The sequence below is a fragment of the Sus scrofa genome, chromosome 1 (genome assembly GCF_054392235.1).
Source record: "Sus scrofa isolate SSC_HxYL_T2T_F1_AM1 chromosome 1, Sscrofa_HxYL_maternal_Yorkshire_Landrace_v2.0, whole genome shotgun sequence".
Taxonomy (NCBI): Eukaryota; Metazoa; Chordata; class Mammalia; order Artiodactyla; family Suidae; genus Sus; species Sus scrofa.
In genome coordinates, this window is record NC_139383.1 from 274,728,030 (window position 1) to 274,746,884 (window position 18,855).

At 37.6% G+C, this 18,855-nt stretch overlaps 2 protein-coding genes across 4 annotated transcripts in view; both read right to left on the bottom strand.

Moving 5' to 3' along the window:
* Window positions 1–18,855, bottom strand: part of LOC146407216 (olfactory receptor 1N2-like) — a 204,885-nt gene that overhangs the window by 67,857 nt on the left and 118,173 nt on the right. The gene's annotated exons all lie outside the window — the stretch shown is intronic.
* Window positions 525–16,991, bottom strand: LOC110258976 (olfactory receptor 1J21-like). The gene has a single exon (XM_085019378.1). It carries the CDS (start codon window positions 5,015–5,017, stop codon window positions 4,079–4,081), a length of 939 nt encoding a protein of 312 aa, XP_084875504.1. The 5' UTR covers window positions 5,018–16,991; the 3' UTR covers window positions 525–4,078.

Here is an 18,855-nt window from a genome sequence, read left to right on the forward strand (position 1 = left end):
ATCAGAGCTTCAGCCACTGGCCTACACCAGAGCTATAGCAATGAGGGATCTGAGCCGTGTCTGCAGCCTACACCACAGCTCAAGACAATGCTGGATACTTAACCCACTGAGCAAGGCCAGGGATTAAACCTGCAACCTCATGGTTCCTAGTCAGATTCATTAACCACTGAGCCATGACAGGAACTCCAGTAACAATTTTAATCCTCAAGGACTATTTCCCTGACCTCTGTTCCCCAGCTTTTGCAACAACTGGAAAAACAAGCACTTTTGTTTTAGTCTTCTGAACAAATCCTTACTGATGTACTTCCCCTTCAAAATTACCCACCATTTACCTGCATCTATCTTTTGGACTACAGGTGAAATTGCCTGCTTGATGCTTTTCATGTTTAGACATGGATATCTATGGCAGAGTAGTGAAGAAATAATGAACACTTTAAAAATCAATTAAATTTTAAAACTTTATTATTAATATGAAATAACATTAAAATAAATCTCTAGCTTGTACTGCATTAAAATTACTCCATGTATTTCAAGAAACTAAAGAAATATTTTTAAATTTTACATAAGAATATAGCACAGTATTTCTATGCACATGAGACAGCAAAGTCCCTTTTATCTTTTTAAAATTTCAGTTATATTCTGCTTAAACCACATTGAAAAGCACACAATTCACTGGCCAATGCTAATTCAAAATCCTTTGGGGCATGGAAATGTCCACAGTGCTATAAAAACCAGACCCTATTGAACTGTTAGAAAGGATACACAACTGATGTTCTATTATCCTATTCTGATAACACCTAGCTCAGGTGCTTACACTGTATTAATTAGGTCAGGGTCATGGGTTTTACACAAGACATTCAACTGGTTCCTATTTTCCAAGGTCACAAACTTCCCCTGAAGTCTGGACAATGCCTTGCACATAAGAGCTGTTATTCATAGGATGTTTGTGTGTGTGTTTAATCAATATTAACACTCTCAATTTGAAAGACATTTACTCTGTAACTGCAGTGCCATTTCAGTCTTCTCTTAGATTGTTTTCCTAAACACCTCTAGCCTTTGAGCAAGAGTACAAGGTTGATCCACCTAATGCTGAATTTTCTACAGCAAATTGTGTTCGAGAGGATTGCACTGGGTTATTCCTCCTTCTCTTTCTGCAATCTTGAGATTCTCTTCCTGATAAGACATCTGAGGCCACCCTATCTCAGCCTCTGCACTTTTCCTGATGCCATACCCCTTCCTTGTTGTCTGTATAATAGAGTGGTTGCATTTTTTGGGTGAATTTCTCCAGCATGCACTATAAAGGCACAAAGGCAAAATAGTGCATTAAGAACTTTAATTGCACTAAAATGAAGACATTTATAGATAGTAAAAAAAAAAAGTAAGAAGCTTCCAATAATGGTTGGCATTTGCAATACAGACAACTTACAAAGGATTTTTTTTAGATTCTATGACGTCTGCCTACAATGCAATAGATAAAAGAGAAACAGCTCAATAGAAAAGCTGAAAAGACATAATCATGGATTTTGAAGAGGAAAAATTTGTGCCAGTAAGGATAATGATGGCTGCTCAAATGGTCCAGTGTGGGTTTTCTGGAGGGTAGATGGCATGGCACTATGTGGTTATTCAGGGCCAAAGTTCAATGACCTCTAAGAACAGCAGGTAATTTTTTTCCAGACAGTAAATGGGAAGAAACATGTGCTTCTTTAAAATTCTGGCCAAGAAATAATGCACATTCTTTTCCACTGGGTAGAACATGCCATGTAGCCACACCTAGAGTAGTTGGAAATATGGCAGCTGCCTCCAAGAGACAAATTCACACATGGGAAGAAGTCCTGAAATGTGGATGGACAACCATACAGCTCTTGCACAAAGAGCCAATAAGCATAAGCTAAGATGCTCTATGTCATAAATTAATAGGGAAAGAGAACATAAAACCATGATGAGATATAATTATATATTTGCCATAATTGTAAAAATTAAAAATTTGTTAATGCCAAGTGTTGTTGAAGAAGTAAAGTGATAGGAACTCTCATACTCAGGTAATGAAGATTTAAATTAATACAACTTTTAAAAACTTAATAGACTGTATTTCTTAGAGCAGTTTTAGGTTTACATGGAAACAGAAAGTTACTGTACACTTTTCCTTCACCCTTACCCAGTTTCCCCATTAATTATTAACATCTTGCATCCATGTGGTACATTTCTTACAACTGAACTATTATTGATACATTTTATTAACTAAAGTCCATTATTAACATTATAATTCATTTTGTGTTGTTCAGTTTTAATTTTTTTTTGACAAATACATAATGGCATGCATGCACTGTTCTAGTATTGTACAGAATAGTTTTACTGACCTAAAAATCCCCTCTACTCTACCTATTTATCCTTCTCCCCTCTCGAACCCTGGACCCTTGGCAATCACTGAACTTTTTGCCTTCTCCCTAGTTTGCCTTTTCCAGAATGTTATATATTTGGAATCATGCAGTATGTAGCCTTTTCAAAACTGGCTTTTTGGTACAACTATTCCAAAAGCTTTAGCAGTGAGAGTTAAGTTCAACATATGTGCCTTCATCCAATAATCCTTCTTCTGGGATATATTATTTAGAGAATCTATTGCTTATACACAATAGGTAATGCATACAGACCACATCTTCCTCATCCAATCATCTGCCTGGGCACATTGGGGTTGATTTGCAATTGTATCCTGCTGTGTAGCACTGGGAACACTGTCTAGTCACTAATGATGGAACACATAATGTGAGAAAAAAAGAATGTATACGAGTAAATGTAACTGGGTCACCATGCTGTACACTGGAAAAAAAATAGAAATAAAAGATAAAAAAATTAAAAAATAGGCAATGTGTGAAATGTTTGTAGCAACAGTGTTCATAAGAACATAATGCTGAAAATAAGCAAAATGACCATAAAAAATAGAAAAGATAAGTGTGCTATGGTGTCACAGTGAAATATAGATAAATTTCACAAGGACAGTATTAGACAACAATTGCAAAACCTAGAAGAAAAAATATAGTGTAATTGCATTTATATGCAATTCTAGAGCCATCAAAATTGAAGAAAAAAAACATAGAACTGTTAAAACTTTAAGATATGTGAAGGAACATTGAAAATATTAAAGATACGGGGTACTTTCAAGAGGACATGCAAGAGGCTTCTACAATATTGCTAGTTTTCCACTAGTTAAGTCTAAATTATGAAATTAGTATTTCCTTTAATGTCATTCTTTAAAGTGCAATATGCCACGTTTACAACCAGACACATCAATATACACATAAACAACATACTGTATATGTATACACACATATAGAAACTCTAAACATGTTGTATAAGCTTTCATGTTTTTATGCTATTACTATGTTTTTAAAGTTTAAATAAAATTTCCAGTAAAATGGGTAAAGATATTTATTGTTCAAGCTTGAAATATATTCAAGTGATTTAAAGGACTCAGGATTTGACCCCACATGTGGATACGAAATTATAGATGAAAGTGTACAGTGTGATGATTTTATTACATATACATTGTGGTATAATTACCAAGATCAAGACAACATATCTATCAACTCAGTTAAGTTTTGTGTGTGTGTGGTGATAATTCTTAGGATCTACCCTCAGAAAATTTTAAGCATGTAATACTATGTTAGTAACAACAGTCACCACTCTATATTAGATCCTCAATACTTAATCTTAAAACAAAAAATCCAAAATATCTGACCAGCATCACACACCTCCTTCTAACCCTAGCCACTCACAACCACATTCTATTCTCCATTTCCATGAAATTGGCATTTTTGAAAGATTCCACATGTAAATGACATGACAGAGCATTTGTATTTATCTGTCTGGTGTGTTTGTAAAATCTTTCCTTCTCTATAATGAACAAAAAATTAAACAGAGAAGAAAACAATGTTCAACTGAAACTGAGACTGAAAAAAGTGTACCACATCAAAGTTCAATAGAAAGAGCTAAAGATAGAGGAAAGGATGCTTGCTTACATGGAACAGGGATGGGTGTTGGAACAGGTCTTATATAAAATTAGTAGGGAAAACAACGCCCATCATTATGAGCATGAGGTTCTTCTGCTGAGTATATTTACCAGGGCTCCTTTCATATCCTGATTTCTCAGACTGTAGATGAAAGGATTGAGCATGGGTGTGACCAGCGTGTACAATATAGCCACAATGGTATCCTTGTCATTGGAGTTGCTGGATGAGGGAAAAAAGTACAGTCCGATAATTGTTCCATAGTACAGAGAGACCACGGAGAGGTGAGAGCCACAGGTGGACAGGGCTTTGCAGATGCACTTGGTGGAGGGGACCCTAAGGATGCTGGCCCCGATGTGCCCATAAGAGACCAAGATGCATACGAATGGCAGGGTAATGATCACCACTCCCACAGTGAGGATGAACAGCTCATTGACTGTGGTATCTGAGCTGGACAACTTAAGTAAGGTGGAGAGGTCACAAAAGAAGTGGGGCAGTGTGTTATTTCCACAGAAAGAGAGATGAGCTAGGAGGAGTGTGTGCAAAATAGCACTGGCAGAGGATATGGTCCAGGACATGATTACTAACAGGAGGCACAGACTCTGATTCATAATTGTGATATAGTGTAGGGGGTGACAGATGGCCACATACCTGTCATAGGCCATTGAGGTGAGAAGAAAGCTGTCGAGACACCCAAGCAATAAGAAAAAATACACCTGGGAAATGCACCCAGCATAGGAGATGGAGTGACTCTGCGTTTGCATGTTCAGGAGCATTTTTGGAGCAGTGACTGATGAAAACATGATGTCGGTGAAGGCCAGGTGACTGAGGAAGAAGTACATGGGGGTGTGGAGGTGAGGGTCCAGCCTGATGAGCAGGATGATGAGCAGGTTCCCCAGCAATGTGGTCAGGTACATGCCCAGGAACAGGGCAAAGAACACTCCCTGCTGCTCTGGCCAGATGGGGAGCCCCAGGAGGAGGAACTCAGACACACAGCTCTGGTTCTCTCTCCTCATGCTCCTCTCCTGTCTTCTGGGGAAGGATGGGAGTGGGAAATGTCAGAGACGTTGAAGTCATGATTGTGGCCACCACCCTAGTGTCTCTCATTTCCTAGTGGAGAAACAGAATAACTGCCTGCGTTTCTTTATCACCTAGTGTTTCCAGAGCAAGTGACACATCCTCAACACTCAACATGATTCCTTTCAATGAAAACCAGCACATTCATTTATATTTTTCTTTTCATTTATTTTATTTGAGGGGGGCTGCACCTGTGGCATGTGGAAATTCCCAGCTAGGGGTCAAATCAAAGCTGCACCTGCCAGGCTACACCACAGCTATAATAACACCAGAATCAAACCTTATCTTTGAACTCCACCAGAGCAGAAGGCAATGACAGACCACCAACCCACTGAGCGGGCCAGTGATAAAAACTGCATCCTCCCAGATGCTAGCTCAGCTCATTACCATGGAGCCTCATAGAGAACTTCTTTTTTCTTTGTAATCAACCATGTTTCTGGCACTATGCTACTAAGTGGACATACAAGAATAAATATGACATACAGGATCCCTTCCCTCAAGATGCTGACCCTGAAGGGCACACATGACCAAGGACTGACTAAAGGTGTGAGCCTGAAGTCAGATTCCCTGTATTGTGATTTTGGTCCCACAAAATTCTTGCTGTAGGACTTGGGACGCTCAATCTCTCTTGGGCTCAGGTTGTGCCTATAAAACATGAATATGCCAATATCACACCTTCATAGAGTTAATAAAGAGGATTCTAATTCATTATTTGTGAATATCTAAGAACACTGTCCTGCATCAAATAAACACCAAAAATTGCATAAATTATCTTTTGTGAGAGGACCTGCATCCCCAAAATACTACTATCAAGTTCATGAATTTAATAAAATTCAATATTTTGAGCTGGCTTATAAAGGACCATGAAGCTAACCTATTATGAGCTGGTTTATAAAGGACCATGAAGTTAACCTAAAATTTATGTCAACCTACCTGAGTTCTCACACTCTTAAGGTCAGTTTCTGAGATCATATCCTATCACTGGGGTTAGTTCCCTGGTGGAATTTATCTTAATGCAAGTTTATTTTCTTGCCAAGAAGTAAACCTTATTTAGAACACTGTAAATCAGCTATAATGAGAAAAATAAAAATCACATATAAAAAAAGCAAGGTAAAAATTATTTCCATCTATATCTGTCTATATCTGTTACTCATGCTGTCCCTCTATACCTTGAAGATGTCAATATCACACATTCATAGATTTAACAAAAAGGATTCTAATTCACTATGCCTTCATACCTAAGAACACTGTCCTGCATCAAACACCAAAAATTGTACTGATCACTTTTTTATAGGATAAATATCCAAAATAAACCAATGTCAAGTTTAGGAAATTAATAAAAAAGTATTATGAGGTGGTCACCATAAAGCACCAAGAAGATGACCTAAAATTTATGTTAACTTATATGAACTCTCACACTCTTCAGGTGTGTTTCTGAGCTCATATCCTATCACTGGGTTAAGTTCCTTTCTGGAACTTGTCTCATTGCATGTTTATATTCCTGCCAAGAAATAAAGCTTACTTCAGTGCATGGACCTCTATTTCCATCTATGTCTGATCCACCAATTTGGCTCATATCTGGATATTCATCATTAGAAAGACATTTGAGATCTGAGATGGGGTCTGAGGCTGAGGGATACTGAAGAATTGGGGTGTCTCTTAGAAGTCAGTTACCTGATTGACCAGAACTATTTCAAATACTGATCTTCACACAATGGCGGAGAAATAGGTTTTTGCATGATTGCATCACTGAATATTTCAATAGTCTTAGGAGGGAGGTGCGATTAAAACTTCACTATTGGGAATTCTCATTGTAGCTCAGTGGGTTAAGGACCCAACTAGTATCCATCAGGATGCCAGTTCAATCCCTGGCCTCACTGAGTGTGTTAAGGATCCAGCATTGCTGAGAGCTGTGGTGTAGGTTGCAAACTGGGATGAGATTTGGCATTTTTGTGGCTGTGGTTTACACCCTACAGCTGATATTCTGATTTGACAGCTAAACTGGGAAAGGCCATATGCAGCAGGTATGGACCTTAAAAAAAAAAAAAAGGTAAGAATTAAAAAAAATAAACTTCATTATCAACATACTCAGAAGGAGTAGGAAATGATATTGGAATCTTGGCTACTATAACCCTACTGTTCCTCCCTCTCTTTATTTAGACAAAATAGGCAGGACCTTATGAAGAACAATTTCAGGATTTGAAGGCATCCACCTGCTAAGATAAATGTCCACACTCATATTCATGCAGACCTTTATACTGCCAATGGCTTTAATATGCCTTCAATTTCATTGAATTGATCAACATTTATTTGTTCCTGGGAAGCAGAGAAGACAGTGTTTTATCCCTGCTTTTTACCAACAGGAGTAGTGAAATCATTTAAACAATCTCACATAGATATTGCATAGTGGAACATGGTCTCAAATATTGATTTTTCTGTTCATCATTTCACTGGAGAGATAATCCACACATTTCTTTTTATGGGGGGTAGTGAGGCTAAAGTCAAATGCTAAAAGTGAAAAGTTAAGTGTTAAAATATGCCTGACAGAGGAAAGTACATTAACACTGTGTAAGAATCTGTCAGTAGATGCTTGCTCCAGACCAGGGACTTGCTTGGGGTTATTAACTGACTCAGTTCATGGAGCACATGGAAGGACCAGGCACTTGACCCTCCTGCCAATCAGGCTTCTCACTGAAAGCAGCTGGATCAGACATAGCCCAGGATCTCACAGATCTCCTGCAGGAGAACCAGAGCTCCTACTGACACCCAGGAGTTACAATGTGATCAGAAGGGAACCATACAGATGTGCTACTTTGATTCCTTCAGCACCATGTGCAAAGAGGTAGCTGCAAAACTGCTTAATAGTGAAGAGGAGACAGTGTGTGACATAGGGGTGGGGCATTGAGAGAGAGAGACTATGGATGGGGCTGATTTTCCTGCTTCATACCAAATATTGTCCCCTGCACAAAAGAAACAGAGAGTCAGGTGTCTGGATCTTCACAAGGCTACAATGTGTTACGGGGTTATGGTGTGCCTAGCTTCTTTTTTTTTGTGCCTAGCTTCTTAATCACCTTACAAACAAGATCTTTTAGCAGCTAGCATGATCTCTTGTAATAACAGTGGATGCTGAGAATCACCATGGCCACAAACAAGGCTACCAAGCTATTAAGTGAGGAATGATAAAGATCTGACTGTCAAAGTATGTGCTTTCAAAATAAGCCTTTCATTTCTAAATGGACTGACCAAAATTGAAGCAGAGTGTCAAAAACTTTGGGCCTCCAGGGGCCCTGCTGGAGGAGTCAAATCACAGAAAATTTGAGGTCAATAGCTCTGCAAAGTCAGTTTCCCATGTGGACTCTGGTCTCAGGCAGGTGGATACCAGAGATGTGAGACTGCCACACACACACAGAGATATTTAAATTTTCTGTGTGAAAGAAATCGATGTGTGGATTTGATACACAAAACAATTCACACACCATCACAGACACACACTTACCAAGTAGAGATTTATAGATTTTGCTGGCTTATACCCTCACTACATAAATACAGTCAGAGTGTAAATCAGCTTCACATAAATCTATGGAAAATTCAATAACAAAATACCTATGTACAACACAGATACACACTCAGAACTGTTAAGTATTATAGACCAAAGTTGATGTTGTCATAAGAAGTCGTTCATATTTGAATCATAAGTGGTGCACTAGGTCTTACACACAGAACACAAGCAGCCGATGCACATAGAATAAGCACACCCTGAGGAAATGTCCAAGCTTCTCTGACCTCTGTGTATCCTAGTGTGTGCCATTCAGTGTTTTTGTCACTTACACATACACACATAGACTCAAACAACACACCACAACACACACACAAATACATTAACTTCTCTGATGGTCATGGACACACTTACACACAGACACACATGCCCGACTATGGAGGTTTCTGGGCTCCTTCTAAGCTATACCTGTGCTCTGAGTTCAAATACCTTCTGTTTCATTCTGTTACCTGAAAACTCACTTTCTGTCCATAAAGCTCGGAGTCCAAAGAAAAAGAGCAAACCTTGGTGGCCTGAGGAACTTACAGACTCTCATGTAAGTTCTCCAGCTTCAAAACAATGCACAAGGAGATCTCCTTTACTCCATTCAAAAGAGGCCCCAGAAAGAATCCCCCCAGGTCCCTACTAGAGAAGCAGTCCACTGGGACAACTGCACAACTCCATCCAGACCCCTTGGGAAGGAGGATTATTAGGGTCCACAGGGGCTGATCCGCACCTGGTTTCACATAAGATATCAGTGGTAACTTGTGCTTCTGGTCATGTCTCTGATAAGAAGAAGCAGTTTCCCCAATGTCTGTGGCCTCTGAATCATGAGCACAGCTTCTCTCAAATGCAGTGTATGGCACAGAAAGAGCAAGTGTTTCTGCAGTTTCCCCGACACTGACACAGGTTTTCATCAGAATATAAAGTCCTTAAAATGTGCACATCTTCCCACTGCCCTGGAAGGTGTTGTAGGGCACAGTCTAGCCTTTTTCAGGAGAAAGGGGATTAAATATAAAACTCTGGAAACAAGACTCTGGGTTATTCCCCTGCTAAGGAGGCACACTTGAGCAATTTATACAAGGCCACTGAGACTTACTTTCTATAAAGTAGAAATAATAACCATAGTCTTTGTGTGAGTTGGAAGGATGGTTAAATGAGCACCTAATGAAAGCTTACTAAATGTTGTTTTATTGTCAATATATTTGTATCACTAGAGATCAGCTATGGCTCACAACAGACAATTGTGACCAGTAAGTGTTGAAATCATCTGTTCATTCATTCACTCATTCAATAAAATAATGCTTATGGTATGTGAAATAAGACAGCAAAAAAGAATAAACACAGTGCTATACAGTAAGTTCATGCATTACTAAGAGTAAGTCCATTGATGAATATTTGGGGTGTTTTTAGCTTATGGCTATTAAATAAAGCTCTTATGAACATTCTTGTATAAGTATAGGTATAACTATATATATTCTTTTACCTTTGACAAATACAAATATGATTCCATTGAAATAAGCTTCTAGGAAATGCAAACTAATCCATGTGACAGACACAGAATAGTGGATCCCCTGAGGACAGAAGGGAGGAGCATGAGGAGGGCAGGAGGGTAGACATCGACTTGTGGTGACAATTTCATAGGGGTGTACACAGATAAAAACTGGTCAAATGGTATACTTTTTTAACTTTTTAAAATTATAGTTGATTTAAAATATTGCGTGAATTTTTGCAGTTTAGCAGAGTGACACAGTATCAATCTATTTATAACCTTTCTTAAATTTTCTTCCAGCATGGTCTATCCCAAGACTGGAAATAGTTCATTGTGATATACAGTAGGACCTCAGTGCTTATGCATTCTGAATGTAAAATTTGCATCTACTATCCCCAAAATCCTCATCCATCCCACTTACCCCTCCTCCCACTTGGCAACAACAAATCTCTTCTCTATGTCTATGAGTCTGCTTCTCTTTTGTACATAGGTTAATTTATGCAATATTTTAGATTCCACATGTAAGCAATATCATATTTTTGTTGTCTTTCTGACTTACATCACTTAGTATGAGACTAGTCACATCATGGTGCTGCAAATGGCTTTGCTGCATTCTTTTCTATGACTGAGTAGTATTCCATTCTCTATATGTACCGCATCATCTGCATTTATTCATCCTTTGATGGACATCTAGGTTATTTCCAAGTTTTGGCTATTGTAAACCGTGCTACTATGAACATAGTGGCACATTTATATTTTGAATTGTAATTTTATCTGGATATATGTTGAGGATTGGGATGGCTGGATTATATGGTAGTTCTATATGCTTTTTTCTGAATCAAATGCTATAATTTAGCTACATGAATTTTATTGTATGTCATTTATATCTCCAAAAATCTTGGTGTTTTTAAAGAAACAATAACAAAATCAAGTATGACCATGTTATTCCTCTATTGAATACCTTCCAGCAGGATCCCAAATCAGACTGAGAATCAAAAGCTAAACTATAATGGTTAATTTTTTTCTGCATTTTTTCTTTTTAGTGCCACTCCCACTGCATATGGTGATTCCCAGGATAGGGGTCTAATCAGAGCTACAACTGCCAGTCTATGCCGCAGCCACAGCAACTCTAGATCTGAGCTGCATCTGCAACCTACACCAGAGCTCACAGCAATGCCAGACTGAAAACCCACTGAGTGAGGTCAGAGATCAAACCCACAACCTCATGGTTCCTACTCAGATTCATTTCTGCTATGTCATGACAGGAAAGCCTAAAATGGTTAATTTTATATGTCAAACTGGCTAGGCTATGACACACAGATATTTGGTCAAACACATGTCCAGATATTTCCATGAAGTTATTTTTGTGGGTGAGATTAACATCACAATATGAACACTCTTATAAAGCAGACTGTCTTCCATAATGAGGGTGAGCCTCCTGCAATCAGTTGAGGACCTTAATAAAAAGAATGTCCTCCAACAAAGAAAAGACAGGTCTGTCAGAAGCCTGCCTTCAGACTCAAACCACAACTCTTCCCTGGGTTTCTGGCCTGCCAACATAGCCTGCAGACTATACTTCCCAGTTTCCACAATTATATTAGCTGATAGTTTAAAATAAATCTCTCACTCATCTTTTTTTTTTTTTCTTCTTTTTTGGCCACCCTGTGGCATATGGAAGTTCCTAGGCCAGGGCTCAGATCAGAGTCTTAATAGCCACCTACACCACTTCTGAGGATATTGCATCCTTTAAACCACTGCAGCAATGCCACCAATCCAATAATGCCACAATAGGTACACTATATATCTTTCTTACACACACCCACTGTATTGATTCCACTTCTCTGGAGAAATCTTGACTGATACACCCATCATGACCTTAAGTGCCCTAAAAATCTGGTCCTCTGATATCTCTGAACTATCATCCACCATCACTCCCCCACTAAGTTCTGTTAAGGTACAGAGGCTCCATTAATATCCTTGGGATAGGACTGGCACCATCTCCCCTCAGAGTATTTCTAGGTGCTGATATCGATGCTTTTGCCCAGGCAGCCCCATGGCTCACTTCCCTGTCCTCACTAACATCTTTGGATGTTACCTTCCCAATGAGCTCTACCTAGACCACATGGTGTGAAATTACAAACCTCACCCCAGCACTCTTGCCCCCCCCACCATTCTTTTGATTTTACATATTTAAGGCTAGAAATGCAGAATAGAGAAATCCACAGGTTCAGGATGAATTATGAGCTGTAGCTTCCTGCCTACACCACAGCCACAGCAAGATGCGATCTGAGCCACATCTGAAACCTATTCCACAGCTCATGGCAATGCTGGATCCTTAACCCATTAAGCAAAGCCAGGGATAAAATCCATGTCCTCATGGATATTAGTCAGGTTTATTAGAGCTGCACTACGATGGGAACTCCTTGCTCTCCCCTTTTAATGCCTCCTTTATTCACAGATTTTTTTACCTAAAAAAACTTAGAATTTATTTATTCAAGATGTAGAAACCCATCTTTATCCCAATAAAGAAATGATGACAATTTTAAGACGGGATGAAAATGGAAGAATAGAAGGACTAGAGCTCAACTTCTCTCATAAAAACAACAAAATTACAACCAAATGCTGAGCAACTTTCAACCAAATGGACTGGAAACTTTAAAAAAAGATATTCTACTCCAGAAGACAAAGAGAAGGCCATATCAAGAAGTAGGAGGGGTGATTACATGATATAAGCAACACCATACCTCCCAGGTGGGAAGCCCCACAGACAGGAAAGTAACCGTATCACAGAGAATCACCAACAGGAGTGAGATTTCTGAGCCCCATGTCAAATGCCCATGCCTAGGGATCTGGCACAGGGAGAAAGAACCCCCTGAGCATCTGGCATTGAAGGCCAGTGGGGCTTGTGTGTAAGAGCTCCATGGGACTGGGGGAAACAGTGACTGCATTCTTGAAAGGTGCACACAGACATTCATGTGCACTGGGTCCCAGGGTAAAGCAAAGGCTCCAAAGGAATCTGGGTTGGACCTGACTGCAGTTATTGGAGGATCTTCTAGGAAAACAGAGGCTGACTGTGCATTTTTGTGGGGGAAGAGCAATGGCGATGAAGCTCTTGGGAATATTTATCAGTGTGTGTTTCTCTGGAGGTGGCCATTTTAAGAAAATATGGCCCCATCCATCAGTGCTGTGAAGCTCCAGGCCAACTAATAATGCAGGTGGGATCAAAGCCCCACCCACCACTAAACATGCTACCTAAAGACACCCCAGACACACAGCCACCTCTAATCTCACACAGAGACAAAGCCACATCTGCCAAATGGATAGGAATCAGCCCCATCTACCAGCAGACAGGCACCAGCCGCTCCCATAAGGAAGCCTACAGCAAGTCCCCATACCACCTTCAGCTACAAGGGCAGATATCAGAAGTAAGGAAGGCTACAACTCTGTTGTTTGCAAAAAGGTCACTACACCAAAAACTAAAAAAAACATATTAAAATGAAAAGACAGAGCACTACATCTCAGATAAGGGGGAAAGAAAGATACCTAGATAAACAGCTAAGCAATCAGGAGATCCACAGCCTCTAGGAAAAATGACTTTAGACTGTGTATGCTGAAGATGATGTAAGTTATTGTAAATAAACTGGAGGAAAATATTGATAATGTACAGAAAATGAAGAGGAAAGAAATAAAAGATATAAAACTTGAGATGCAAAATATGATATTTTTCTAATAAAAATTCATTAGAAGCAGACTACAGGAGGCAGAGGAGTGAATATGTGAGGTAGAGGACAGACTAGTGGAAATCACTGATGCAGAACAGAAAAGATAAAAAAAGATTGAAAAGAAATGAAGACACTCTCAGAGAATTATGGACAATGTTAAACACATGAACATCTGTATTATTGGGGTGCCATAAGGAGAAGAGAGAGAAATGGACAGAAAAAAATATTTGAAGAGATAATAGCTGAAAACATCCCTAACATGGGAAAAGAATCACTCACTCAAATCCAGGAAGCATGATGAGTACTATATAAGAAAAACCCAAGGAGGAACACCCCAAGACACATATTAATCGAACTGACCAAAATAAAAGTCAAAGAGAAAATATTGAAAGCAGCTGGAGAAAATAAACAACATACAAGGGAACCCCATATTTCAGCAGATTTTTCAGCATAAACTATGCAGGCCAGAAGGGAGTGGCACAATATACTTAACCTAGTAAAAGGAAATATCCTCCAACTAAGATTACTTTACCTAGAAAAGCTCTCATTCAGATTTGAAGGACAAATAAAAAGCTTTACAGATAAGCAAAATCTAAGATAATTCAGCAACACTTTATAACAAATACTAAAGGAACTTCTCTATGCTGAAAAGGAAAAGCCACAACCAGAAACAGAAACACCACAAATGACAAGACTCACCAGTAAAGACATATATAAAGATATGAAATCATCCATGCACAATTATGCTACCAAGTCATTTGATCCTTAATACTGTTTTTTCAAAATAACTTTTTCACTTTAATTTTCAAAATTTCAATACTTTCAATGATAATCTAACAAAGGGAATTTGCAAGTTTTGCTGGGGTGATAGAGACAAGCCTTGCTGATGCCCAAGGCAGGTGCCTCAAACCTCAGACCTCCATTTAAGGGAGGTTCCATGACTGGTAGGAAATAGAAGAAAATACCTCTGTAAGTAGAGAAGCAAGAATAACTCTTGGGAGAGAGGTGCCATGCTTCTGAATGTGATTTTATGGCCAATAAGAACCCCAAAGTCCTTTTTTTCCTTTTTTCCACATCTTGGAATCTAGTACTATTTTATACAAAGCCACTTGACTCCAGACACAGTGAACATAGCCCACCCAGAATATGGGAGGTGTGTGTGAGAAGTCTATTTGCTAATAGTTACATTTTATGATTTTCCAGAGAGAAAAAGAACAATTTAAAGCCAGTGAAACCTGTGGATACCACCTTAATCCAGGGATCAAAGTTACTCTCACAGGTAATGAAACAACCTGACATCATGGCCTCCTGATATGATGCACTGAGAAGGAACCAATATCCCTTCCATGGGATTCCTGCCCCAAATCTATAAGCTGAGTTTATTCATGAGGAAAGTGCCAAGTGGCTCAAACTGAAGAGCAGAGCTGAAAAAAAATTTCCTGAGCTCTTTGACAATGTAAAGCTCATAAAGGCTGAAGAACCATTCCAAGGTGATGGAGACTAAGGCGACAAAACAACTAAATGCAATATGGGACCCAGGGCTATCCTGGATGAGGAAAAAAATGCTCCAGAGAATCTCCTTGGGACAATAGGCAAAAGCTGCACACAGTCAATAAATTAAATAACAATGTCACTTCAAAGATAACATTCTGATTTTCACAACTGTACTGTGGTTATACAAAAGAATGTATTTGGTCCTAGGGATAAAGGGTCATGATGTCTTCAACTTACTCTCAAGTTGTTATGGGCAAATTTTGTGTGTGTGTGTGTATATACATGGAGATTGTGTGAGAATGAGTGGGAGATGGGAAGAATGAAGCAAGTGTGGCTAAATGCTAACAGGCTGAAAGGTGTGCAAGAATTCTTTGCTCTAGTCTTATAATTCTTCTGTAGGGTTGAAATGATTTAAAAATAAAAAGGGTTTAAAAATTTTTTAAAAGAATGCCTTGATGAATCAGTAAAAATTATTCATTGTATTATATCTGGGTAGTTAGGTACATGTATTTCTGTAAGATGAAATGGAAAGTACACATAAAGAATTTCTGGGTATTTATACCTGAAACTTATGTAGCACTAAATCAACAATACCTCAATAAAAATGTAAATAAAATAAAATAAAAAATAAGTTCTGTGCACTAAAAAAAAGAATGATGACAAAATGTTAAAAATAAGTAAAGTTTTTGGTGTCTTAGAAGGTTGAAACTATAAAAAAAAGGAGCATGATGAGCTGGATCAGGTGTGCTGGAATGTAAACTCTACAAGAGGATGCATTTTTTTAAACTTGGATTCTCAGAATATAGAAAAATTACCTGGCACATAGTAGTCATGCAATAGATATTTTAGGGTGCATAAATTTTAATTTCATGAATTTAGCTTTTTCATATTATAAGTGATATCTCTAGAGAAAAGACAACACCCATTTCCAAGATTAAATTAATCCAATAGCTGTAGACTGGTCTCAACACAAACATCCAATTTAGGTGGAAAAGTCTGTCAACCTGGAATGGGGAAATTTGGTAACTGGATTGACTACTCTGTGCTCTGCTACTGTTGAAATAACAATCAAATTAAAGTTTATTTAGGTTTATCAAATGAAGAAAAGTGCTTTATGAACTGGATACTGCATTGAGAAGATAAGATTTTTGGACTTTACTAAAATTAAATATTGGAAATGTAACCGAAAGTTTGTAGCTTTGGAAAGCGAGAAGTGAAGACATGGAATAAACATAAATTTGCATCAATATATGAATGATAATGAAGATGTGGTACATATATTTAATAGAACATTACTCATCCATATAAAGAATGAAATAATGCCATTTGTAGCAAACTGGATGGACTTAGAGATTATCGTACTAAATGAAGTAAACCAGACAGAGTAAAACATAAAAAATATGATATTGCTTATACATGGTATCTAAAAAAATGATAAAATGAACTTATAAACAAATAAGAAATAGACCCAAAGACATAGAAAAACACACTTATGTGGAAGAAGATGAAAGGGTAGAGGTACAATTAGAAATTTGGGCTTCACATATACACACTGCTATATATAAAATAGACAAGTAACAAGGACCAATTGTATAGTACATGGAACTATTCTGAATGTATTTTAATAACATATGGGGAAAACAAGCTGAAATATATACATATTATATATATATGCTATATAATATATATAAAATTGAATCATTTTGCTCTACACCTGAAATTTACACATTGTAAGTTGACTATAATTGAAATTAATTAATCAATTAAAATTTTAAAAACCAATCCCCAATAGATGACCATAATAAAATTCTCAATATATAACTACTTCAGTAAATCTGTAAAAAAAGCTAAATGTTATAATAATATAAAACATTGAAAAAAACAAAATGTAAACACACACATACACACAAAGGAGTTTGGTGCTTTAAAAACCATGTTTATGTCTTTTGTTTTAAACTCCGTTTTGTCTGATATGAGTATTGCAACTCCTGCTTTCCCGTCATGTCTATTGGCATGAAATATTTTTCCCACCCCTTTGATTTCATCTATATGTATCCTTTATCCTAAGGTGAGTTTCTTGTAGGCAGCATATTGAAGGTTTTTGCCTTTTTATCCACTCAGCCACTCTGTGTATTTTGATCAGAGCATTCAGTCCATTGACATTTAAGGTAATAATTGATACATGGGTATTTATTGCCATTTTAAACCTCGTGTTCCAGTTGATTCTATGGTTCTCCATTCTTCCTTTTTTTTTTTTTTTTTTTTGGTTGGATGGTCTCCAGTTATTATCTGTTTGAGTGTTTTTTTTTTCTTCATTTTTTGCGAATGCAATATTTGGTTTTGGCTTGTGGTTGCCCTGTTTTTTCAGTATGCTAACCCCTTCCTATAATGGTGTGTTTTAGACTGATGGTCCTGTAGGTTCAAACACTTCATTACTATACTAAAATTAAGTAGATAATCAAACAAAAAGGGTCTTTTTATTTCCTTACTTCCCTTGCCCACATTTTATGATTTCAATGACTCTTTTTTTCTTTTTAATTTTATTTTGTTTGAAAAATGTTCGTGATTAAATCTTTATGCTAGCTTATTTGAGTGACTGATATCTTTTTGTGCTTTCCTCAATCCTCGTTCTTCCTCCTTTTTTTTTCTTTTTCATCCCTTTCTTTCCTTCCTTTCTTTTTTGGTTCAGAGAAGCCCTTTCAATATTTCTTTTAGCCTGAGTTTTGTATAGGTGTATTCTTTTAGCTTTTGTTTGTTGGAAAAAAAATATTTCCCCTTCTATTTTAAATGATATTATTGCTGGATATAGTATTCTAGGTTGCATATATTTTTCTTTTAGCACTTTAAATATCCCTTGCCACTAACTCCTGGTCTGTAGAGGTTCTGTAGAGAAATCAACTGAGATCCTTATGGGGGTTCCCTTGTGGGTAAAATTATTCTTTTCTCCTGCTGCCTTTAGGATATTCTCTTTATCACTAAATTTTGTCATTTTGATTATCACAGGTCTTGATAAAGTCACTATTTAATGATTAAGGGATCCAACCAAAGAGAGGATGTTACTATCGTCAACATATATGCCCCAAATACAGGAGCACCCAGATACATACAACAAATGTTAACAGACAAAAAAGGAGAAATGGATGGGAATACAATCATAGTAGGAGACTTTAATACCCCCCTCACATCAATGGACAGATCCTCTAGACAGAAAACCAATAAAGCAGCAGAGATCCTAAAGGAAACAATAGAAAAGTTAGACTTAATTGATATCTTCAGGACACTACATCCAAAAAAATCAGAATACACATTATTCTCAAATGCTCATGGAACATTCTCAAGAATCAACCACATATTGGGACACAAAGCTAACCTCAATAAATTTAGGAGCATATAAATTATCTCAAGTATCTTCTCTGACCACAATGCCATGAAATTAGAAATCAACCATGGGAAAAGAAATGATACAAAACCTACTACATGGAGACTAAACAACATGCTACTAAAAAACTAATGTGTCAATGAGGAAATCAAGAA

What these genes read in the sequence shown, in the direction of transcription:
- LOC110258976 (XM_085019378.1), bottom strand. Translation starts at nt 5,017, where the DNA reads ATGAGGAGAGAGAACCAGAGCTGTGTGTCTGAGTTCCTCCTCCTGGGG.